A 25,598-nucleotide genomic window follows, 5' to 3' on the forward strand; every position below is an offset into this window, starting at 1 on the left:
ACCGCCGCCCGCCCGGGGCCCGCTGCCGCCTCTCCAGCCCCTTCGCACCCCTCCTCCCTCACACCTCCCGTCTCTCACAGCCACGGCGGGGCAGGAACAGCCCGGCATGGGGAGCTGCCGGCGGCAGGGCTCGAACCTGTGGACCGCAGAGGCTCGCCCCCCGCGGGGCAGGGGAGAGAACCTCCCCGTCCCCAGGAGCGCGGGGCTCGCCGCAACCTCTGGCGCACGGGCGGGTGGCACTCACCGAGCGGCAGCGGCTCCCTCGCCGAGCGGCTCCCCGCAGAGCGCTCGCTTCTCCCGGGGGCGGGGGAGGAGGAGCGGGCGAAGGCAGGAGGTGGGGAAGGGCGGGGGAACAGAGCGCGGATTGAGTCCTCCCGGCTCCCGTCGCCGCGTTCCCTCCCACCGCCCCGGCCCGCCCCAGCGGCGCGGCGCGGCTGGCGGCGAGCGGACGGGACCGGCGCGGCGCGGTGCAGCGGTGCTGCCGGGGAAGCGGCGATGTGAGTGCCGGGGGATGGGAGGGAGCGGGCAGCGCCGGCCGCGCTGCGAGCGCAGCCCCTCGCCCTGCGGGCCGGGGTCGGGCAGGGCATGCAACGCTGGGTGAGGGCGCCGGCGGCAGGGCAGGGCCCCGTCCCTGTACCCGCAGGCCGTGGGGAGGCCTTGGGCAGCTGTGCTGCGGCTGTGCCCCAGCTGCGGCCGGCGACCTCCGCCTCGCTGACCGACTTATTTCCCTCTCGCTTCGTTCTCTCTGCTTCTGTCCGTCCTTCTCCCCCTTCCCCCCTCCCCCGGTTGTTTGTTTCCACTGCGCTTTCGGCCCCTTATCTCTCCCCGACACGCCGGGCAGCTTCGCCTCCCGCCTGCGGGGGACTTCAGGTCCTGCAGCGCGGAGCGGTGAGCGCTGCGGGGGAGGGCGCCTGTCCCTCCGCGCCCCCCAGCCCCTCACACCGCGGCCTCCTTTGGCGCCTCCGCTTCTGGGTGAAGCGTGCGGAAGAAAGCTGCTGTGCCTTGGTTTTCCTGCCCATCGCTACCTTTTTTAAGTGTTTAATTAGAAAATTGGTGTTAATACCGAATAGATTTGCAGGGCATAGAAATCTAAGCTTTGTTTTTTATTAAGTGAGAATGTCATATGAATGGCACTTGCTAATTTCTGTTACTTTTCAAGATATCCTAACTTCCCTGGTGAAGAAAAAAATTTAACCTGATGAAAAATTTCTTTAGAGATCCTTCTTCTATTTGCTGGTTAGGTTGTGTGAGCCTGTCTTTTAGATTGATACTACATACAGCAGTGTTCTTAATTTTGGTTATTGCTAAAATTATACCTGAACAGTTTCCTGACCTAATTTATGTTGCTGGTTTTTTCCTCTCTCCTCTAATTCTTATCATATTCTTCCTGACGTAGCCCATATCCTTCTTCTGTATCTACAGCAGCAGACCTCTGCTCTCAGTAGATATCCCTGACTTCAGATATTTAACATTTGAAGGCTAACTCAGGCAGTTCGCTTTAGGTTCCCTGTACAAGGAGGAAACACACATCTATGGAGTTCACTTTGCTTTTCAGGTGCCTATTTAGGGTGGAAGGAGTGGCATTTTGGAGATGACATTCTCCATCTATTGACATGGATGACTTAGACCACTCAATATCTCACTTTTTAGACAACTGAAGTTAGTGGAGGTGAGGTCCATTGAAGTTCCATGCATGCAGAAGGCCCTGATATTCTTCTGCATTCTTGTATATTGTTAAAAACATTTGTAGCATTACATTTCAAGTTAGATAATTTACAATTTAGAAAAGAGATCTGGCAAAGCAGATCCATGCAAAGATCTTCAGCACCAATACAGGTCAGACTGAGCAGCTTCTGCAGACTCTGCTCTCTGCTCAAATTGTCTTGCAGGACTTTATGATTTGTATGTTGGTCACAGCGGGCTAATATAGTAGTAAAAAGAAGCAGCCACTTGGATTGTAAATTAGAATTTACAGAAGGATTGCAAAAAGTCTAATTGAGTTGAAGGTCAGGTGAACTCAACTCTTCACAGAACTGCCCTGTTTCATGTGAATGAAAATTCCATCCAGTACTACTCTGTAGGAGCTCACATATAGATGTATATTCTGTGATGTGTTAGAGGGCCAACAAGCTTGAGGTTAGGTAGAAGACAGCCCCCTGTACTCGGTGTGTCAGGGATGCTGTTTGCTTGAGTCCTTATTTTTAAATACCATTTTTTTAAAAATAAAAATTAAGGGTATCTGTCTAAGAAGAGTTTTTAGGGTAGGGTTAGTGCACTATGAATGAATGGAGTTGCTGTGAATTATTTGGGAGCGTGGGCTGCTAGGGCCATGGCACTGGGACCTGCTTCACAGTAGAAGAAAACCTTTTCCTTTTTGGTCTCCTTCCCTGCCGATTTTAGTGTTGCATTCTTAGGCCTTACCAATACCGGAATATTTGAATTAGGATTAGCTGTGCTGGAATGGCTTCCCATATGGAGGAGGGTCTATTGTGAAATATATGTGATTTTTTTCTTTTATTCTTTCTACTTCTTTCCATTACAGAACTGTTATTTTTCTTTTGGAAGTATGGAGTATTCCCAAATAGAATTTATGAGTATTTCTGAATACTGTCCTGTTGAGTGGCTGTTATAGAACAACCACAAGAGCTAATCTGAATTAATTTCCTTCTGTAGTCAGGAACTTGAATCTGTGCATTACTTCATACACCTGTATTCAAGGGGATGCATGCAGAGGCTGTTCAGTACTCAAACCTGCAGAAAGCTGGAAGATACTAACTTTGTATAAAGTCTTCAGAGGTTGTAGATACTAAAACCAAAGAAGACTGCTTGCTGAGCATGTATATGATGTTTCCCCCCCCCCCCAAACGCTTATAATTTGGACAGATACATCCCTGATACTACCTCCCCTACATCCCTGCCAAATTTCAAGTCTGGTGTTTTAGAACAGAGCTATGCAAAGCAAATGCGTGCACATTTTGTTTACATGGCCAATTTGTGTGTGTGTGTGTGTGTGTTCAGAACCACCTGAAACAGTTGTTTCTTTATTTTTTTTCCTTTCCTCTCCCCCCCACTTTTAATTTCAGCCAGTATGTGGTAGGAACCAAAACCTCCAGCCCAGTCTCAAAGTGAAGTTTAGCAAAGCTGTCTCAGCTAAGATAGCTTCTTTATGAGGATTTCCTAAGCTTCCCTATATAAGGAAGGCTGACTGCACCACCTGTTAAAACATTAATAGTGTTGTAAGTTGTGAGGAGAAGCAGCTCGCAGGTTGATGGCTCGGGACCCTGGACCCCAGTACTGCCGGAGTTACTCTGCAGGTTGCTTTCTGAACGTCGTGGACAGAACCTCCCAAATGCGTGGTTCACATGCAGTAGGAGTGTGTTATCCAGGCGTCGCAGTGTAGGCTATGTGATGCTTATGGATTAAGAAATTAATTATGCAAAGTAAAAATACCTGAGTTTGGGAGTTTTCTCTCTGGCGTTTCAGAAGTTTTGTATCTTTTGAGATGGCAAATGTTGTGGGCGCTGTTAATGCAGAGTTGCTATTTGTTCTTCCCCATCTTCTCACTCCCTCTGAAGTTTTAAATGAATTTCAGTAATCTGAAAAAGGTTTTAACATTGACACTGTTAGCACTCTACAGCTGTTTGCAGTAAGGAGTTTGCCATTCCATTAAAGCTTCAAGAAAACAGTTTTATGTTCACTCCCTCTTTCTCCCTCCTTCCCCTTTAGCCCACTGAACTGTTGCACATTCTGCCCCTGGGTGGTCTGACCAGTAGACGTTGAAAGAAAATCACTGTTCTTTAGGAGACACACATTTCTTGCAAGTTAGTACAGGATTTCCAACTCTGGCTGAAAGTTTACAGCAGCGTGTCCAGAATTTGCCCAGTACCCATCTGTATCGGCGCCGCTCTGTTTCCTGCGTGCTCAGTAGCAGGTTGCCAAGCTGACTTGCTTGGCTAGCTCTGGAAAGTTCAGCTCCGAGTGGACTTTGCCAGAACCCTTCCCAGGAGGTAAAGCTTCACAGTAAAACTTGCACCCCCCTCGGGGTCGGTGTCACCAAGCTACTGTTTGGATAGCCACATCTGGGTAAATGTGTACAGGGTGCTGGTCTCAGCCCTGCAAACCTGGACGAGCCAGACTATGCACTCTGGACTGTCTGGTTTAGTGAAAGGAAGAAAGATGGTTGTGGTGGTGATGGCTTGGCGGTCAGCTTTCTGGTCCTTCGCAGGTTGGCCCAGCTGTAAAGCTGAAAACAAGAATCAACCTTAACTTTACCGGTGTAAGTGCAAACAGAAGATAAGGAGTGCTAAAAGCTGTACCATTTTGACTGCAGTGACTTTTTAAAATAACTATGTTTCCCTTGATTTGGGCACACTTACTCAAGTATAAAATACCTCTGTACCCCTTTAACAGCATCTCCTCTCAAGCCTGTATTTGGCAGATTAATAAAACAATCACATACTTAAACGTTGTCATCGACCTGTTTAGCTTTCGGGCTTGTGACTGCAGCCTGTGAAGCACTTGTAGCATCTCACTGAAGCGGAGTTGCACTTCACCTGCTGCTCCTTTCCAAACAATCCTCTGTTTTGCTCTCATTGCAGCACCATTGGTACTTTACAGGCTCTGTGGTTGTTACAATGGCAGATGTTACTCAGTGGATATTTTGGCTGAGCTTGCTCTTTTTTTGAGCGGTATGAACTCAAGTGGAAAATCTTTAAGATAATTAGTGTATAACACTCGTCATGCTTGTTAGTCGCAGAATTGGGACCATAACTTACACAATTAACTCCGTTAATCATGAAATGCAGGATTTAAGGTTCCCAGGATATCAGGTCTTCTGCACAGAGTATTGTTTACATTTATTTTATGTGTAACAACAACAGTCAGCTCCAATCTTTATCAAAACCTATAGGAGATGAAGACAAAAGGCTTCTGTTTCAAGATCTGGATTTGTACTTAAGCCACAGGTGTGCCCTCGGGTTCTCCAGCACAATTACTCTCTGAGTAGCTACAGTGGTTTGCAACAGATGTGATGTCCAGTAGTGTTTAGGAAAGAAATCAGTGGAAAATATAGCTGTGAAAATACAGCTCATCACACTCTCAGGTCTTGACTTTCGGTGTGTGCAGCTGTACAGTCTTAATTTTAACACTTACACTTGATTCTGTTGAAGAGCCAGCCTTGTTATGTTTAAACTTGGAAATACGCAGATGTTCTTGCACCTCCGAAACATGCAGTGAGGCTCTTTTACAGTTTATGTGTTTTCTGTCAGAATTGGTCCATTGCCTTAGGAGGGTTAACCCAGCTTTCAGCTGAAATTTATCTTAGATGATGTTGAAGGATTTAGAGATATAGGAAAAAGGGCCTTGAGGTATTTCTGAGCTCTGCATTTCTCCCTCCCACTCAGCTGGTTTTCCAGGCAGAGTGTTCGATTTCCTAGGCTTTGGCCTTTGTACATTTTGGTATATAAATCTCAAAAGCCTTTTAATTAAATGTGTGACTAAGTAATCACCCAGTTTTAAAATACACCATTTAGGGATGAGCGGATTTCTGTTTAAATCTGGGGAAGCCCAGCTGCTTCTTTCTAGCTTTCCAGAAAATTACTTGAAAAGCTGCACGTTGCTAACACAGCATTGCTTATAGGTTGATATATTTTTGCAGAGCATATCCTTCATACTTACACTTTTAAGTAATCATAGCCTCTTAGAAATTGTATTTTTACATTAAGCACTGGTGGGACAGCATATTTTGATATCTGCTTAAATTAAAAGTTGAGTTGATCAGGTCTGTTTCTGTTATGATACATGTGAGCAGATCTTTCATAAGGGTTGAGGGTGCTATTGTTGTGCATGGAAGAAGTTTTGTTCTTATTGAATAAAAATAACAGGGAGTATTTTCCTTGAACTCTGCACATTGGTCTTCTGATGGAAGGCAAAGATTCATTTTTGGGACTCATCTTTTTTAATGTTCTCAGTGTAATCTTGAATTATTTTTGGTTTTGCCCCTCCTTATTAATTCTTCCTTAAAAAACGTAGAAGTCTGCTGCTGGAATGCATTCAGTTAAAGCATTGCATCTGTTGCTGCAAGCCAATGAGACATGGAATTATTTCTGCACAAGCTTCATCTGGCATTAGAAAGCAGTTTTTGATGAAGAAACAGCCATTGGACGGGTTGTTTTATTGTTAAATACTTTTATGTACTAACTTTTGAGCTCTGAAGATTTTTCCCCAAGTTTCCTGACACATATGCAAGTTATCTAAACTGTATGGTTCAGAAATACTCACGTTTTTACACTGAAACATCCAAACAATTTACTGCTGTGTCTGTGACCCCACAGGTCAGAATCTGTTCTAGGATTCCCCACAGTAGCTCATGTTGTCCAGAGCAGCACCTTTGTGTTGCTGAGCTCACTGTGTACATTATCCAAAGTTGACTTCGACATTAAATATGAAGTTTTACACTTAGAAACATTTATTGTATGCGTTTTTATGAAATGTAGTGCAAGTTGCACTTTTCTGACAGTTCCGTGTTTAATTAGGGTATCCAGAGCTACTTGTTTATCTCTGGCTTGCTTTGTCTTGTATTTCTGGTTCTTACAGCATCACCTCCATTGCAAAAATTTTGCAGTCTTCAGGGGTCAGATGGGCACAATTCCAATACTGAACTGTGCTTTGTGGGACACAGTTGTCAATATAGTACTCTTGCTTGCTCCCCGTACTTTGTTTAAAAAAAAAAAAAAAGAAAAAACCAAACTCTTAGCACTAAATCACCTAAAGAAGACTAAACTTAGATTCTGAAGCGCACTCTCTCTATATATATATATCTCAAAACCTGTGTATTTGATTATTGTTTCAGATTCTCCATCTTTTTTTTTTTCTCTCCCCAGGGCCGATTACTGGAAATCTCAGCCAAAAAAGTTCTGCGATTACTGCAAGTGTTGGATAGCAGACAACAGACCTGTACGATGGTCTACCATACTATGTCAATGATTCTGAAATACTAGGAAGTTGAATTACAGGCTTTTAACATCATTTTTGATACTAATCTCTTGATGTATGAAATTTGTGGTTTAAAAATGCTTTTGTAGTACTTGTGATCTTTAAAATGTATTACGTGAGAACCAGATACTGCATACAAGATGGTGTGTGCTGTTCTACTTGGCAGTACAGATAAGAACTGAAATATCTGACCCTGCCTTTTCTTCAAGTTCTGTAATTTAACATTTGATCTGTCTTGAAACTTTGTCCACGCCTGTTCCTAACCTTCGTATGCAAGTAGAAAGCAAAACCTGGCATACGTGCTGTTTGTATCTTTTAGGCCTGGTACAGCCAGCACTCTAAGCATTTAAAGCAGGTTTCTTTGATTTCACACAGCCCGCAGAAACATTACCGGGTTACAGAAAGGTGTTTCTGACTTGCAGATGCCTTTTGCAGACTACTAGACCCATTGGTTTCTCACTTAGAAACAAGTTTTGCATTCCTGACTCAATGCCAGGGATACTCCTGGAGCTGAGCTTCATCTGGCTTACAGTTAGATACCTGCAGTTCAGAATGACAAGTGTGAGCTAATTGGTTTAGGTTTCTTCTTGTAGTCGGTGAAGAGAAACACGCGTTAAAGGGGGAGGATTTGAGTAACTTGCAAAGTCTGTCTTTAAATGAGATGAATCATCCCCTGGATGTGCATCCTCTGCGCATCAGTTTGTGCAAAGAAATTCTAGGGTTACTGGGTCATGCTTAGGCACCTAACATTTGAACACCCAAATGAGCTCAGGTATTTTTTATAAGAACCACATGAGGACTTCCACTGTTGTACCTGTAAAGCTTCTGAACTCCTCCCAGTTCCTACTGGCTTCAGTCTTTCTGGCTTGCAGACTGTTCTGTTGTCCTTAGTGACCCAACTCTCCCACCTTGCCTTTTCCTCCCTCTCTCTCAGATTTGTGGACCTGCAGACTAGTTTAAGTTCATGGGATATTTGTGGAGCGTAGCATAATTATTTAAGGACCGTAGCTAATATTTGGAACTTTAAATAAGCCATATGGTTTTTAAAAAGTTTGCATAAAACAGAGGGTAAAAAAAAAAATCAAGGGATGATACTTGGAAGGATAACATGGAGAGGGAGCCCAGATTCCCTGTTACTTGTCTTTAATCTGTGTGCTGAACAGTGTTACTTGAAAAAATTTAAGTCTTATAAATAAAGATTGAAATATGATGCTACCATTTTGGAGCATTACTGATTTTTCATAATTTTTATGTTGAGTGTTTCTCAGTGTTCCTGAATTTCTATAGCCATTTTATAGCTATAGGTGTATACAGCATTTGCTGTAAGTGTTTTCAGAACAGGTTACGTTTAGGCTTGTTCAACTAAGTTTAGTCTTAACTATATTTTAACTAATTAAAATTAACTAAATTAAAAATACATATTATTTTTCTTGCTTTTTCTCACTTTTAAGAGCATTGAGTTTCATGAAAGAGGAAAGAATCATAAAGAAAATGTGGCAAAAAGAATTAGTGAGGTAACTCAAATATCTTATTTGCATGAATACTTACTTTTAATCTCTTTCATTATCAGACTTGTTTAATTTATTGTCTTGGGGGTTTTGTTTTGTTTTAGATTAAAAAGAAAAGCTTGGAAAAAGCAAAAGAAGAAGAAAACATGTCAAAAGAATTTGCAGCAATGGAGGAGGCTGCAATGAAAGCATATCAAGAGGATTTGAAAAGGCTTGGAATTAAGCCAGGTAGTTCATATAGCTGCCAAAGGTTTAAAAACAGAATTGAAAGAATATTGAATAGGAACGTTTTTTCTTAAATTAGGTTTTAGGAACATGAGAGGAGGCCTCCAGGCTTGTGTTTGCTCATTTAAAAAAAAAAAAAAGAAAAAAAGACAAAAAAAAAAAAGAATCTGCAAATAGCCAGTAGTAGAAGTTGCAGTACAGAATGTTGTTAGCTACGATGTCCTCTAGTCCATGGAACAATCCAATTTGGAGTAGAAAAATTAAACAATGTGATAATAAAAATTGGCTGTAGTTGGTGCTTTGAATCAGCAGTGCCGCTTCATTTAGTTAATTTTATGTTGCAGTTTTGCCAGTTGAAGTCAAAAGTTCCTACTGAGTAGGAGAGGTTGGGTTCCCACTGGTGTCAGTGGAGATGAGAATCTCCTACTCAGCTTACAGTTCAGCAAGTACCTTTGTTCTGTCCATGTGAAGACACATTATCCTTTAAAAAAAGTTTGTAGTTTCAAGCTCCTGTAGAAGCTATCTTTTTCATAACTCTCTTAGTTTCTTTTTTGTTGTTGTTCAGTTGGAGCTCATCAGTCCTTATGGTTTTCTCTTTATGTTACTCATCTTTTGATATTTGGACTTCCTTATGGCACTGTAGTATTGCTACAATGCAGGATTCTTTGAATATAATCTTTTAAGTTTACCTGCTATACATGTAATACCAATGAGTAAAAGTACTCACAAGAACAAAATTTCCTATTTGCTGTTGCTCAAGAGTGACTAAGTTCAGATTATTACTCTTTTTTTCAAAGAGAGTATTATTTTCTTTAAGATGATGTAGGTCCCAGTTCAACGCAGAGTAAAACACAGAGTACCACAGTGGAAACTAAAGGAAAGAAAGAAAAGAAAGAGAAGAAGGAAAAGAAGGAAAAGAAAGAAAAGAAAAAAAAGACGCCTCAGGACACCTCAGTGCCACCAAAAACTGAAACAAAGGAGTGGGTGCAAGGATTTTCTCCCGAAGGCTATACATACTACTACAACACAAAAACAGGAGGTAAAAACTAGTGAGGAGCAAATGCTGATGTAGTTATTGGATATAAATGAGAAAAGACTACCTGCATTTCTTTATTCTTCTGCTCTCTGAGTAGTAAGCTGATTATTAAAATGTGAACAATTAGATGGAGTTTTGATATTTAACATTGAAGACTTAGGCATCCAGAACTTCAGACTGGTATTGCTGTTTGTTAATAATGGGAGAATGCAGTAATTCCAGTTTCTGGAAATGTTCAGCCTTCCAAAGGTTATACAAAAGATAGCTGTGTTCTTCCTAAAGAAGCTTTCTTATCAGGAATGTGAAATAAATTGATTGTGCCCAAGTAAGTGAGAGCAGTTATGGATTGCTGTCTGAGTGTTTCTTTCCACATTTACAGGATTTCTCTAACTGACTGGCTTCTGTTGAGGAACTGTGTGTTATGATCTACTTTAGAGCATAAAAGCAACTCTCTTTTTATGATTAATGAGACTGTTATAAACTGTTTCTTATAAATTTAAGGATTGACATTAGTATACTGTAGTCTTCCCTCATACAAGATAACTTCCACAAGGTAAAAATTGTGTGTGCTTAGTTCCCTCTGGCCTATGCTACCACTTAAAAAACAAACACCTTTTTCATACCAAAATTCCAGTATCTGTGTATCAGCCATAGTTTAATAGAGTCTGGAAGATGGTTAGTCCTAGTAAAGCCAACTGTAATTATGATACTTTGGTTTATTGTTCATACCTTAGTTTGATCAAGGATGACCTATATTCCAATGACCTGCATCTATATTACTTGTTTGTGCACGTATCAGTGTCATACCCTTTAGATCTGTTTTTTCTACATATTATTAAACATAAACAGGATTGAATGATGGGTGAAATATGGTTTTGTTTTTTTAAGAATCGCAGTGGGAGAAACCTAAAGGATTCCAAGGCAACTCTCAAAACTCACAAACGGTAATCAAATACTGTTCTTCATACTTGTCTTTCTCCTTGTAAACGCTTATCAGAAACAAGCTAAGCAATTTGTAAGTCTTCTGATTGCAGAGTGTAAATCGTTTGCTCTTAGTAAACTTAAGAAAACATAATTTGAATATATAGAATGTTTTATGATATACTTGATGAAAACTGAAATTTTGCTATACAAATATTTTTTGGCTAATTTGTTTATCAAGGGAAGAGAAGTGATAGTGGTGGTTGTGTTTTTACAGAATATGCTTTTTTGATGCCTCAGCCCATAAAATTGAAAGGTTTTGGGAAATTCTGAATAAATTCTGTTCAACCTTTTGTGAATGAAATGTAATTTAAAAAATTAAAAGTTACACATTTGAAATAGTTAAGACTCCTTTATCGTAGGAAACATGGAGGTTGCATTGTCAGATAGTAAAAAAAAGAGTGCCTGTTTTTTCTATTTGCTGTAGGATATGGTTATGTGATAATTAGTCTTTTTCATGGATTTCTTATGGTCATGGAACCTATGTGCAAGCAACCTTTTAGAATATTACTTTATTTTGCTTATTTAAGTCACTGGAAAACTTACAGAATACTCCAAAGACAGAAAGATTTTTTATTATTATTATTAATGGGCTTTCCCCTGATACTTGCCACTCCAGGATTTTTGTGCTTCACAACATTAAAAATAGGATTTTTACAACACTCCTGTAAAGCGATGTTTCTCTGTTTTCAAGATAGGTGTCATAGGTACAGTATCATTTAAAGTCAGTGATGTTTGCTAATGTTGGATTTTATGTTAGAGATCAAAAAAGCCTGGCTTTTTCAGAGTGCTTGACATTCTGTAGCTCTGTATTGCCACATCTGAGAAGGTAGCCTATGCTTGGTACTGGGTTACTCTCAGTCAGAGGAGAAAATGGTTATAATTGTGTAGATTTTTAGGCAATTGAATCAAATCACAAAGTGTACATGAAGTTTTGTCTATATTCCATCTCTTGTTAAGGCAGCGTTTTATCTCAAAAATGCAGGCTTTTTCCATCCAGTGTTCATTCCCAAGAGACTGCATACTTTGTCTCAGTGCTGCCCTTCACACGCTGCTCTGGCTTTCTGATTCCTTTATCCTGCGGTTTTGCACAACTTGTTAACCAGCACTTCAACTTTATCTTTTCAGTCAAGGCGTAGCTTTGCAATATTTATAAGCCAGTCTTACTGTAGCCTTCCACTGAAAGAGGTGGTCTTGTGACTAATCTTGTATGGTCCTTGGTGCATATTTGCCCTGACAGTGAACTAGTTCAGGGAGTGAAGACATCAGAGTTTAGGTTAGTGCTTTGTAGGCTTATGTCCTTGCATCAGCTCTCTGGGTAATCAGAGAAATGCCGGTGTGGTGAGAGCAGATGGAGGAGAGAAGGAGCTCCCTTCTTGGCAACAATTTGAAGTTAGCTCATCTCAGCTGTATCATAAACATGCACCCTCAGCCTTGGATATCTCTCTCATGCCACATGGCTCTATTTTGCCATTCCTCCCTCACCCTGCTTGGTGACTTTGTGGTGTCTTGAGTTATTTTTGCTGTGGCTAAAAACAAACATTTGATTGCTCCCTTATTTAGTCTGAGCTAAAGATATTGGGAACATTCCAGATCTCTAACAAAGACTCACACTGCCCAGAAATTAAAGGGCATGCTTGCAATATGTAGTGCAAGTGAGATTCATGGGTCTTCCTTGTTTTACAGCACATTAGTTTGCTGCTCAGACTGAGTAAGAAGTGGAGAGAATGGAGTAATGAAAAGGCATGTTGAAGACTACCTACAGCTTCAGTTAGATTGACATCATGCATGTTAGCATTTATGTAGTAGAATACTCAGTGTACCCAATGTCAAATACGTGCTCAGAACCTCTAAGAACCAGGTCATAAATGTATGTTCAGGATCTAATTCTAACAAAAAGGAAAGGTTGTACTGAAAGACTAGTCTCTTGTCCTCTTTCTACTTACATAAAATATATTTTATTTCTGCTTTTGTTGAAATTAGCACATTGAAACTTTTGAGAGCAAAACCTTGAGGAAACTTGCTAAGTGAAGGCTTTCTTGCTTTTTGCCTGCTCTGAACCTACTGATAGAATTTTTCTGTTTCATATATAGCTTTCTACAGAGCAGGTGTGAGAACTTTAACTGCTGATTTTGTTGTCTTTGTAAAAAAACCCCGTTTTAATAGAGTATTAAGCAAATGCATAGGTATGTGTGTGCAAAAGCCTATCTAGGGGGATATGTGTATATTTGTACACATAGAGACATTTATTAATGCAAAAAATCATGTATGGTGAAGCTGCGTAGTAGTTCTGCCCTGTACAGGGGAATGGGCAGTGTTAGTACTTAAGGAGCAGAGCAGTGAAGTAGTGTATGTGTAAGTGTTGATAAAAACAGGTTCTTAAGGAAGATGTTACGTCACATGTAATGACTGATTATCTAGTTGCAGCTGATTCTGCAAAACATCTTTATTTTAATTACACATCCACAAAGACATACCAGCAACTTCTGCCACATTTCATATGTATTTATTAATTAGTAGGGAAAAACAGTGCTTTGTTGAAATCGTTGCTTTACTAAATAAGTCAATTCATGGCATGCATTCCTGCAAAGTTTGTTTCTTCAATATTTTTTGTGAAGATCTATTTTGGAATAAATTTTAGAAGTTTGGGGGTTTATTTGCTTATGTTTAATTTGTGAAAGTATTTATTGGTACTGTTTTTCTATAGCCCTCACAAAACTTTGAGTCTCCCAGAGAAATTTTTTCTTGATCTCTACTTAAGACAATGACAAAAACAGGAAATGTCAACTTCAGGTGTGAATACTTTGGAAAATAAAAAAACATGTAGGATAATGGTCTTTATGGCTTTTATCATAATCTGAACTGTATGGCAACCTTTACTATACTGCCTCGTATTAACTATCCATTGTTTGAAAACATTGTCTATGTGCATTTGCAATACTTTAAGCAATTCAATCTCATTTGAGTCAAAGGGAATACTTTCTAACAACTTCAGGAGTTCAAGCTTTAAAACAGTAAAGTAATAATCAGCAAAATATACTCAAGGGTTGAATGGTCTTATAAGTGATGCTTTGGCTGATCCTTAAAACTCTCTTTAATTAGCTCCTGTATCTTTTTCTCAGGCAGCAGAGTGGGTAGAAGGTGTCACTGAAGATGGTCATACCTATTACTATAACACGCAAACAGGAGGTAAGGAGAGCTTGTTTTCCAGTTAAGCTCTGTTTCAGAAAAGGGTTTTCAGAGCAGCATTTGATTTTGCAAATAACTGCATTTTGAGGCTGTAAGTTCTGTATTTTTTATGCTGTTATTTCAGTTGAAATATACTTGTTGCTTAAGTCAATGCTGACTTTATAGCTTTATTGTCAGTGTGTATGCATTTGTGTTTCATAGATTTTTTTTTTTAGACATTCAACTTATAACTCTACAATATAGGTTCTTCTTTTCTACATATATATTGAAATTATAGTTTGGAAACCAGAAAGAGGCAGGATTTTGTTTTGACAGGTATGTAGGACTGAATAAGAATCACCTAAACTTCTCCTCTTGCTGACATAGCATTGATAAGCAAGTCCAGAATCTTACCTCCTCCTTCTTTTCCCCACTTTTTTCCCTACATGGGGAACTTTGTGGTAACTCCCCCAGAATAGGCATCTGTTTTCTAAATCTGTTTGAATCATTTTAAGGTCAGTGATGCCTCTCTGGAGAGCAAGTGATTTTATGCTGGCTATGAGTTTTCCTTCTGCTGTTGGGCATGAAGTGGCGTTTCTGATGATGCCAAGAATAGAAAAAAAACCCAAAACACAAAGCTTTCAGTTTTTTAGCATGCTACTCCCCTGCTCAAATGATTTGCAATTTTTTTTTTTTTTTTTTCATTTGAAAGGGAAATGAGATGCTGGTTATTTTTAAACATTGCCTTCTAAGTTCAGATACATTTCATGCCTTTGGTTGTATTGTTTTTTAAGTTCTTCACGGACACATGACACTCGTGAAGAATGTCTTTGTAATCATATTTGGTAAAAGTTTGGCTTGTGAGATTTTAAAGCGATCCCTTTCTTTTATATAGCTGTAAGTATCTTGGAAATGCTTGAAAATTACTTGTCAGTTCTATTAACGCTAATCCCATCCTCTGAAGACAAGACAAGCTGTTAACTGAGGGGACTGACAGTAGTGTCTCATCTGAAGCACGTAACTTAAGAGGCCGGTATCTCGAGGCTTAGCTCCTGCTACAAGTCATACCTGCTACAAGTCATTATTTTGGGAGGCTGCACCTTACTCCACTGGCTGTATGTGACACCTGGGAAAGTGAACTTGCACCGTTACCAGTCTAAAGCTGCACAGCAGCAGTGCCATTAAGAGTCTAGTTTGTTCATTCAAGCCACTCATTTCCAGTTTCTTATACCTTTACTTCTTCACGATACATCTAGAAGCAAAAGCATACCTGTTAAATGTTATTTTCAGTTAGGGATTTCTTTGGAAATAGCTAAAATAATTGGAAAAGCAGTAGTTTTATTACATTTGGAAGCTTAAATCAAATTACATATTGAAAGTTGGTGTACTTTTGCCTTATTGTTACTAAAAGCAGTTTTAAGACCATTGAGTCAACTTTTATTTAAGTATTTCCTCTCAATCTATTTGCTGGAATACTACCTTCTCATTGAAAATAAGGTCATATCCTATAGATACTTTCATGTCTTTTCAGAATAATGTTTGTATTTCCTTGTTTACTTGACAGCTCTTTAATTAGAGACCTAACGTTACCAAGCCAAGTAGCACAAGGAAGGTGTTTATCTGCCCAGAGAGCTGAGGCTCGCAGTTAGTGTGCTTTACCTTATTCTGTCTTTGTAATCAATGGACAACTCAAATCAAATAGGCACCTCTCGAAGGCAATTTGTCTGTCCTTTGTTAGGATGACAGGGACCACAGTCTTGTAGTCTGCAGTTCACCGTGCGTGATATTTTTCTTAAGCGTTAATTACAACAAGCTTTATCAACAGTGAACTTGGCTGTCATGACAGTATCTCTGGTGGGAAGTGAAATGTTATCTTTCTGGTTATATTTATTAAAACAAACATACCAAACAAAGGCAAAAGCCTTGTGCTAAATTATTTGCTGTGTTTTTGCATAAGGCAGCACTGCTTCTGAAAGGTAATGTTGTCAAAGCAATAACAAATAGGAATTAGAAACATAAATAACATGGTTATTCAAATATCTTGGACAGTATCCACGTGGGAGAAACCGGATGGTTTTGTTTCATCTTCAAATGAGAAGAGTCAACGTGACAAGCGTTCTGAAGAGCTTGCAGAAACAGATTCCAAAGCGTCTGAATCAGACTCGGAAGATAGTGAAAATGAAGCACAGAGTTCAGAAAAAAAATTCAAGGTAAGTTCTCTTTTCAGATTTATTTTGCATACAGTATTAATTTTCTAGCATAAGATTTTTTATCTTTTATCTCTTGCGATAGGCTATACTCAGTGTAATGAGGTTAAACTGTATGACTGAAAGTAGAAGTTTGCACTTGTTTGAATAGTAAAATGAATCTTTATTCAATTATTTGGCCCATTAGTGGCACTCTTCCAGAATAGAAAGCATGATCTTTCCTTCAGCCCACTGGAAGTAGATTGAATTCTGCAAGAAATGTGATGTTCTCTGACAAAGGTCACTGTCATCTCTCTGAAATAATTCACAGAATTATTTGGATTTCAGTGTGAGGATATGACTTCTCACTCTCCTTGGTAAATGTGACTGCCAAGAGACCTTCAGGGGATGCTTTTGACTGAAAATGATGTGGTTGTAGTTTCCTTAGTAATTGAGAAAAACATTGGCAGCACACAGTAGAAAACCTGTATCAATTATATACTTTTGTCTTCAGATTTAAAACTTCAGATAAAGGGTGTGATTATGGCTCTGGTTGGGTCAGATGTTGTCTTCTGAAACTGGGAGTTCAGAACAGGTAGAGACAGTTTAAATACAAAATGTATTCAGAGACGGGTTAATTCTAAAATATATCTTGTTATATCACTCTGCATTGTTATAAACTACTAGCTATTAGCTGTAAAGTGTGTGTATCTGCATGCACAGAAAGCTGTATGTGAATTTTTGCCTCTTTTTTTTTTAACATGCTAAACTTTGTTTTTAAGTAAGTTTGTATTGGCTACTTCTTGCTAACTTCAGCCTTTATAGATGGGATTTTCCAGCTTAACTTTTTGTAGCATTTAAGATTTTTTTTCCAATTCTGTATGTGATGAAAGCACAAGGAGAGACATTTAAAGATTTTATTACAATATGAGTTTATTGCTTCAAGTTACTCTTGGTTGAAAAGTATGAAAAGTAGATAATAGTAAACAAAAGATGTAAAATAAAGCTACATTGTGTTTTTATTTAGGCATTTTTGCTTAAGGTGGGTTTTTTCCTCTTTAGAGGAAAGGAGATAATGGTGAAGAATCAGAGGAAGGGAAAAAATCTCCCAAAGCTAAAAAGTTAAGTCCTTATGGGAAATGGCGAGAAGTTAAGTCAGAAGAAACTGCTGATAAAGAGGAGAGTACATCAGCTTCCCAAGAAACCTCCAGTGATGCACCTAACAAGACCAACCCGTATGGAAAATGGAAAGCAATTAAGGAAGAAGAAGAGGAAGAAGAAGAACCATGGTGAGGATCTTTCTACTGTAGTTATTTTCATAATATTTGTTTGCAGAATACTTGTTTTCAGAGCTGAAGCTTTTTCTTCTGAATTCTGGCAGAACTAGCACAGCAGTGATTGGAAACATAGCCCAAATACAGTTCTCCATGCAGTGATTATTTTAAGGAATAGCTCTCCATGGCAGATAGTGGTGGTGTTTTAGTGTAGAAGTTCACCATGAGTACAAAGTAAAGTGCTTGAAAGGATCATTTTCATCCATCATTTTTCTCAGAGCCTGAGTATCATCTATATTAATTTAGTTACTCTAAGCTTATATTCCTTAACACCATCTCCTTCAACAATCTGGTTCAGCAGCCCCAGTTCTTGTGACTGTTTTTTCAACTGCTTCCAACCTTGGAACAGCAAAGACAGCTGTCTCAGGGCGTCTAGCTTCCAGGCTAAATTCTCTTTCTTTGTGATGAGTAATTAGTTGGGCTAACTCTGCCTGGAGTTCCAGATCTAGCTTGATCTTCTAGGGTCAGCAGCAACCTGATCTTGATTGTACTGGGTTAGCATTGCTTTGAATTCCTTCCCTGTGGGATCAGTAGTTGCTGACATAATGAGTATGCTTTTTTAGACTCCAAGCAATTTCTACCTAAGCCCGGTTTGGCTGAGTTACTTCCACAAGCAGGGAACTATTTCTTACTGTGGCAGTGTACTGACTTTAACTGTTCATTTGAAGGACACAGCCTAAAAGACACAAATTTTTTGTCTTTCTTACATCCAGTATTGCAGTAAAAGACTTCAGGTTAAAGTGTTTTTCTTGTTCCCTAATTTCCTTCATTTCAAAACAAAGTCAAGCAAAACCAAAACAAAGTCCGCTACAACCTTTTCTGCTGTCACTATGGGTAAGTCCTGGAGGCTCTCAGAATGTGGTGGGAGACATTTTCTGTAATGATTTAAATAAGGAAAGACAAAATGTGTAATCTAGTTATGCCAATTTTAAATCTGGAAGGTGTCTCTCTTTCCCATGTCCAACTGATGTACTGCAGATGTTTTCATGACATGCATCTGATCAGGAAGGGGTTTTTTTATTTTGTTTTACTGCATAATGCCTGACATGGATCGTTTTCTTGCAAAGCATGCTGTCTTTTATGGCCAGTTTGTTGTTATGGGGCCCTCTAGGAGTCTGGAAAAAATAGGTTTGGGAGAATGAAATCAGTCTTTTCCCTCATACTCCCCCTATTCTCCATCACTTTAGTTCTAAATTATTCAGCAGATACAGTTTTGACCCTGTTTGAACTAAATTAAGCGCTGATACACTTCCTTGGAGATGATAATGTCACTTGATCAGTTCAGGTAACACCTCCTGTATTGGACCAGCTAACCGCTCCCTGGCTCCAGAGCTGATAAATTCTTTCAGGTTTTTGGAAAGTACTGTCCAGTAAAAAGTGCTTTCAGCTACTGAACCTTATATAGCAGTCTGTATGTGAACACACAGGCTCAATATACACACAGGTAAATGAGCCAAATGCAGTTGTTCATTATTTACTTTAAATTGAGACTAGGCATAGTGCCAACCACTTTCAGGAAGCTTACATTTCAGGGATACTGCAACAGTCGCATTTTCTTGACTTGCAATCATTCTCGTGGCTCTTTTTTGGGTGCATAAGCTGATCCGCATCTTCCTTCAAGCTTAGGACCCAAAACTAGGTACAGTACACGAGCTGACATCAGACTAACACTCAGTAGTACTGAAAGATTCCTTGTATGGATTAGCCAGGAATACAGCGTGCATCTCTTTGCAGTAGTGTTATGCTGGCGTGATTCCTCATGGACTTGTGATTTCGATAATTTTCTGCAACTGTTCAGTTGTTCTCCATTGTATGCGTGTGCCACAGGTTATTCTTGTAGAACACGGCGTTTTGCTGTTCCTAAAAATGATTGGTCATTTTTAGACAATGTCTTTGATTTGTTCCAATCAGCATTAGCTGTGATTCTGTCCTCCAGAGCTGCTTCTGCTAGCTTGGGGTCATTGGCTGATTTTTGTAAGCCTGCTCTCTCTTCTGTCATGCAGACCCTCAGGGATGGACACCTGCGGAAAGCTACTCAATAGCATTTTGGCAATAAATGGCCAAATGGCAGGACTATTTACATGATGAGTGCTTGGGCTGTGGTATGAGCTCTCTAGAGAATGAGGTCTTAGGTTTTTACTTTTCATACCAGCCCACACAGAAGAAACAAGGAACATGTGGGGTTTTTTCTTGATTCCCGTCAGGATGATGATCTTGGCTAGAAGACTGCATCTAACTCCAAGCTGCGTAGACAATTAAATATGGATGTTACTGTCTGCAGTACACCATGTTGTTTTCTCCATGTAGATTAACCCTTTCATGTTCTCCTCTCTTCTTCCAGTGAAAAAGTGGACCTGGAGCTCCCTAGTACAGAGAGCGACAACCTACCACCTCCAGTGCTAGAGGTTCCAGAAGATGCAACAGTGATATTTAAAGAGAAGACAGTCACCTCCCTTGGAGACCTGACAGAAGGGGTGCCAACATTTAAAAAGAGGAAATTTGAAAATGGAAAATCTAGAAACTTAAGACAAAGACTAAGTGATCAGTAATACTTAACAAATCATTTTAGATTCCATTTAAGCTAGAGTGAATCAAAAGTTTAATATTTTAAACAGGCTTTTATAAAGAAAATGTTGGATAGAAATTAAGAATTTATAGGTATTAAAACATACGTGAGTTGTAATATTTTTTTATTTTATTTTGATGTGATTGATTTTGGGATGGAAGTTTGTGTTATATTACTTAGGCAATATTGTAAATACATTTATTTTTTATTTTAACCATGCCATCTAAGTTCAATTTGCTCTCTGTATGCTGTTTTAAATACGTCATGTAAGGTTTTTTACTCCTTTTCTAAGTATGCGAGAATGTAGTAATCCTTAATCTGGCAAAAATGATGCAGACCTTTTAATTTTACAGAGGAACTGGATCAATAGCATGTACTGGAGAGTAAAATCATCCCCCAAGATTGTTTATGCAGAATAGTTTCCCAGCTAATGAGTAAAAATATTGTGCTTACTAACCTTTGGCTAATCGCTTGCAAAAGAGTAGGTGGTAAGAGTGCCAACATTTCAAATAGATCATTTGAAAGCTGTTTTTAGAGCAGTTAGTCACATCAGTGCCACTCATTTCTAATAACATTCCAAAAGAAATGATTTGTGCATGGTAAATGTATTAAACCTCTGCAGAAGATTTAAACCTGTTGAATCTTTACCTTTAATAACAGCACAAGAGCTGTTGGAGTAGCTATTTCTGTGGTGTCTTCCTGTTGTATTTTGCTTTATTATTGTCTCTACTTGAATTTTTCTTTTTACACATCAAGTTTTCTTTTTTTTTGGTCTTGTTTTCTTTGCTTTTCTTTTTGTCTCTTTCCCTGTAAAAAAGTAATTGCTTGGTATTTTCATGAAAAAATATTCCAAAGACCTGGCCCTGCTACAGCGTACAGCACCCTTTATGAGACTGATAGGGTTTATCTGTTGATAAGAGGAGCGTGTTGAATAGTTGCAGTGTTCGCTGAGAGGGGCTAAGTGTATTGAAGCTTCATCATTCTCAGTACCATGGGAGAGGAGAACAAGAGATGGATGAGTAGAGGTGACGGCTGTGCTGTCCAAGATGGCTTGGACATTTTCTTAAGGATTGTAGATTTGATTTCTTCACTTGGTGGGATTGGTCTGCATTTAGCATCATCAAGATTCATTGGCTGTGCAGGAATACAGCTACGCTTACTGCTTCTCTAGGTATCAAACAGTGGACCATAAAGGTCACAAATCCATTAAAAAATATGTCTTTATTTCTAAAGCTCATAGTGTTTTGTTCAGCAGAGTCTCAGTCAGAAACAGAGGGTGCAGTTAAGATAGTTGTCCAGCTACAGAAAAATAGAGTTGGTAACTGCTGAGCTTGAACTTTACTGAGAAAATGACTGTTAATCTGTCAGATCAGCAGAGAAAGGAGTACAAGACAGGGAATTTGGTTTTTCATGTATTACAAAGGAAGCTGAAGTCCTTTTTTCTATTCTGCAACGTTTTCTCTGTGTGTAGAAGAGAATTGAATATTGTATTTAATCCCGTGTGTTTCTTTGGCTTCATCAGGGTGGTTGTATTTCTTCTGATGTTTGTTTTGAGAAATTGGAAAGTTTCCTCTAATATCTAGCCCTGGATTGTCAGTTAGAGATGCCGGATGCGTGCTGGATGCTCTCACAGTCATAGATGCAGGAATGTACAACATGTACTCCATATCAAAGGCCTCACATGCAAGGCTGGAACAGAAACGTCCTTTCTACCGAGGAAAGGCTGTCAGGTTTCTTAAAAAGCAGATTTTTCAGGTTTTGTTCTTACTCTTACTTGAACATTACTCCAGCAGCCAGGAAGCCTGCTCTGACTTGAAGCCTCCATGTGTTTGTGACCAGTTTACACTCATTTCCTCCCAACTACCACAAGTATCGCCCTTTCTGCTAAGTAGCTTTTCTTCCTCTTGAATCCATGACATCTTTTCTGAATCACATAAAGTGTCCTTTTGTGACAGTGTTCCACCAGTACTTCTCTTCGTCCAGTCCAGCCCGAGTTTGCCTTGGCTCTATGTTCAAGGAAGATTAAGGCCACGCATGATGTCACTAATGCTTCCTTAGCCTATTGGAAATAACCTTTGATACGTCCCTAAACCACATTTGCCTTTCACATGACTGCATCGTGCTGTCTGCCATGGGTGCCCTGTGATTTACCAGTACAACTAGCTCTTTCTGCTCCTCTGCTATTGCCAACTGCTGAGTTAACAGCTGATCATGCTTTCCTTTCAAGCACATTTTTTTTTTCCTTACAAATTTGTTTTGTACTGCTGTACTCATCCTGCTTGTTACTCTGAGCCTAATGTAGGTGCATTTCTTTATGATCGCTGTAAAATTATTTTATTGTTTATTAGTATAGGTTTTTCTGTAGGCTCCACTTTTAATATCCTCTGAGGAGGACATCTTTCCTCTTTTAGTGAGAGCATCTTTCCTTAAAAATGTTTTGTCACATTGAAGTGGTCATAGGTGGTGATTTAAGATACCTGTAACTAAATTGCTCGAGGAGATGTTTAAAAAGATCTGGAAATAAAAGTGTTCCAAAACTTGTTTCCTTGAGGAGCTGCTGTTAGTTGTTATATGAACCAAAGATCCTTGTCAAGTACTGTGATTAACAGAAAAACCAAAACAAGTATTTACATTAGGAAAAAAGATTAAATGTTTTCTTTGTTCACTGCTAGTGAAGTTGGTTTAAATGCCATACGCTTGCTTTGCTGACGGAACTTCTAAAGCCTGCATTTCACAAAGTACAGCGCTTTGCTCCCCACTACCTCTGAAAGTCAGTCTGAGGAGAGACCAGTTTATTCTTTGTCCTTAAATGTAAATTATAATAAGGGCCAATTGAATTAGATTTGATATATCCAAAGCCACTGTTTAATTTTGCACCATGCTGTGATTCTTTTTCCTTATTGTGTATCTAAACCAAATATTTCTCTTCTGTACAAAACCACTGTCGTGTGAGATTTAAGGCAGACACTGCTTTTCCAGGACATCTGTTCTGCACAGATCTCTCTCCCTTCTGTGCCATCTCCCTGCAAAATCTTCTGCCTGTGGAATTTGCCATAGGAATGCTCTAGGTATTACCAGTTACGCTCCTCTTCTGCTAATCCTTCCTGGGGCTGCACTGGCTTTTGGCAAAGGAATGTTCCTTTTACTGTTTCAGAAGAAGAGTGTTCTGTTTTCTGACTAATCCATTTTTTATCATGCAGCATGTTTTTATCTGCTTGCCTGCTTTTATTGCAAGCTCCTTGTAGCGAGGACTACATCCTTGGTTTTCTAGGCTATCATTGGCATTATTACCAATAGGAGAGTTGGAGGGAAAGGGGGAGTTGTTGCAATTTCTGATGATGATACCTTTTTGTGTGATTTTGAGCAAGTCAATTCACTGCTATGTGGTTTTGTTTCCTTGCCTCATCTTTCACCTGCTTTGTCTGTTTAGAAAGAGCTTCACAGCTTAGGATGCTTATCTTTGAGGGTTGTATTTTTACAGTAGGGCCTGCCTGAAGTTGATGATGCTTTTAGAAGCAAACAGATTGCATATCCTGACAAAGAAAATGATTTTGTTGGGTGTTTGTTGTGCCAGGAGCTGTGCAGAGACCACCTGCTCAATTTGACTCAGGTTATAGAATAATCCTTATTCCCATTTAGGCTGAGCTAAATTTTAACCCTTCACCTGGGAATCTGTAGATTGGAATCCAGACTTTCCTAGTAGGGTAAAGTTTGGGGTTTGTTTGACCCTCGTAGATAAAATCTGTGCTGCAGTGTCATCCAGACCCAATATTCAGGTGTGGGAAGTGGGAAGCCTGGTCATGACATGGCTCTGAGTTAAATTCACTAACCTGTGCGTGTATAAAAACATTTCTCCTTTCCCCTCACCCCTGAAAAAGATGTCATTTCGGTGCATGTTTTGGTATCTCAGAAAGGGAGTAAAAAACTATTTCATGCTGCTTGGTTTCCTTGATTTGCTTTGAGTTCCATCTCCCCTTTTTAGTACTTTTCTTATTATTGGCATCTTCCTCCAGCATTCCTATATATGCAAATCTACATATCACCACTGTGCCGTGTTTGTAGCATCTGCCTTCACCTTATGCCCTGCTCTACAGAGATCTTCACGTTGGCTTAAGTAGGCCACCCTGTCTCCAGATCCCAGCTTACACTGAGTGCTTCTGCTGCCTGTTTGCGTCATGCCCTGAAGAAGTACCACCTTACCTATTTTCAAACAACGCGCAACCTATTTCAAGACTGACTACGCGTGCTCTTTTCATTTTCTTGATAATTTGTTTTCCTGAGATGGATTTCATTCCATTCCTCCTACAGGGTTTGCAGTCCTTAAATCCTTTCGCTTGTTGGTACAAAAGCTGTCTGTATACCTTTGGCTGTCTGCTGCAGCAACCCTTTGGGTCTGTCTTGTCAGCCATATTTTTCAGTCTCTCTTGTATCTACCTCTTAAGTCCTCTTACCTTCTACCTGCTAAATTATTTATCTTAGACATTGTGTTAACCATCTGTGTGATTAACAAATCTAGCTTTGTGAAATGTTTCACGATATAGCTTGAATAAAAGTTTCTGTACAAAGCAAAAGGTATTGCAAATAATGAAAAAGACTTAAATTTGCCCAAGAGGATTCCCAGAGAATGTCAGCAGATTCGATTTTGCTTGTAAAAGCAGAAGTAGCCTATGTTAAAAACCAGCAGACAGCATTGTACAGGCCACAGGCTGAAGACAGTGGGGTTTAGTGGCTCGCCTAACTGAAGATACAGGGAAGAACAGTGGGGTGATTGAAAAGCGCTTGGTTTAGTTTATAGGTATTGTCTGTGGAGTTGAAAAGCTGGTTTCTCTTTACAGCTTCTCAGTTGCAATTACAAAATATTGCAAGCTCTTGAAGTGGAGTTTATATGAAAATACCAAATAAAGCTTTCATTTGAACAGTCTCCACTACTGGTGTTCATCTGTTCAAGGGTTTTAGGACAACCTGGGAGATTTATGGGTGCGTGTTCTGTTAAAAATGGGGCCAAGGTTAAATATAAACCAAAAGCCTGTAAATACGGAAATGCTTCTTAAGAGAAATACTTTTATTTTGTGGTCACCCATTTAGTGTCTGGGTGCCTTCTGGTGGTGCATTAAGCAGTTACTGGAAATTGTTTTATTCTGCACATCAATTATGAGTAACAAATGACCTGGGTTAAAATTGCTAATTATAAAATTCTTCAGTTTGTTGTAATTACTGTTTAGTAACGCTCAGAATATAGCTGAATATATAAACTTTCTGATGGTAACAGACTGTGATTCGGTAGTCTTTGTATTTCCTGGTCTGAAGAATGATGAGCAATGCCCCGAGAGTTAAAGATACACACTTTTAAAAGGAGGGGAATGCATGTAAATTATTTCGTAACATTTTTTTTGTTGAAAAAAAATCTTTTGTCAACGTGATCTTTTGGTAACTTTTTTCACAGAAAGTGAAAAAACTACTCAGCTGTACTAAGCAGCTAGAAGAAGTAAGACATGATCTGGGTGAAAATATGTTTCATTGCTACCAGCGTTTGGTTATTTCTTCCTTTTAGCTAAATGAGAACAGGCAGCTTACTACTGCAAGTGAATAAATTCATTTCTA

At 39.5% G+C, this 25,598-nt stretch overlaps 2 protein-coding genes across 3 annotated transcripts in view; one reads left to right on the forward strand and one right to left on the reverse strand.

Annotated features, from left to right (window-relative positions):
* ELF1 (E74 like ETS transcription factor 1) overlaps positions 1-379 on the reverse strand; it is an 88,926-nt gene extending 88,547 nt beyond the window's left edge. Inside the window, exon 1 of the mRNA XM_054825430.1 lies at positions 245-379. The gene's annotated coding sequence lies outside the window, so the exon portion shown is untranslated. The remainder of the gene's footprint in view (positions 1-244) is intronic.
* Positions 365-24,918, forward strand: WBP4 (WW domain binding protein 4). 2 transcript variants are annotated; one of them, XM_054834615.1, is made up of 10 exons: positions 365-497; positions 6,882-6,954; positions 8,445-8,507; positions 8,606-8,729; positions 9,544-9,765; positions 10,651-10,706; positions 13,866-13,932; positions 15,961-16,121; positions 17,160-17,386; positions 19,773-24,918. In XM_054834615.1, coding segments are annotated over exons 1-10 (1,203 nt in total). In that variant the 5' UTR covers positions 365-495; the 3' UTR covers positions 19,981-24,918. The 2 variants fall into 2 exon arrangements, with proteins under 2 accessions (XP_054690590.1, XP_054691482.1); XM_054835507.1 differs by lacking the exon at positions 365-497 and having other exon boundaries at positions 6,949-7,048.
* The last annotated feature ends 680 nt before the right edge of the window (positions 24,919-25,598 follow it).

Source organism: Grus americana, chromosome 1 (assembly GCF_028858705.1).
Source record: "Grus americana isolate bGruAme1 chromosome 1, bGruAme1.mat, whole genome shotgun sequence".
In the NCBI taxonomy this organism is placed as follows: Eukaryota; Metazoa; Chordata; class Aves; order Gruiformes; family Gruidae; genus Grus; species Grus americana.

What these genes read in the sequence shown, in the direction of transcription:
- WBP4 (XM_054834615.1), top strand. An exon ending in GGATAGCAGACAACAGACCT is followed by an intron (nt 6,955 to 8,444) that starts GTACGATGGTCT and finishes CTCACTTTTAAG; the next exon opens with AGCATTGAGTTTCATGAAAG. An exon ending in GAGGAAGAAGAAGAACCATG is followed by an intron (nt 17,387 to 19,772) that starts GTGAGGATCTTT and finishes CTCTTCTTCCAG; the next exon opens with TGAAAAAGTGGACCTGGAGC.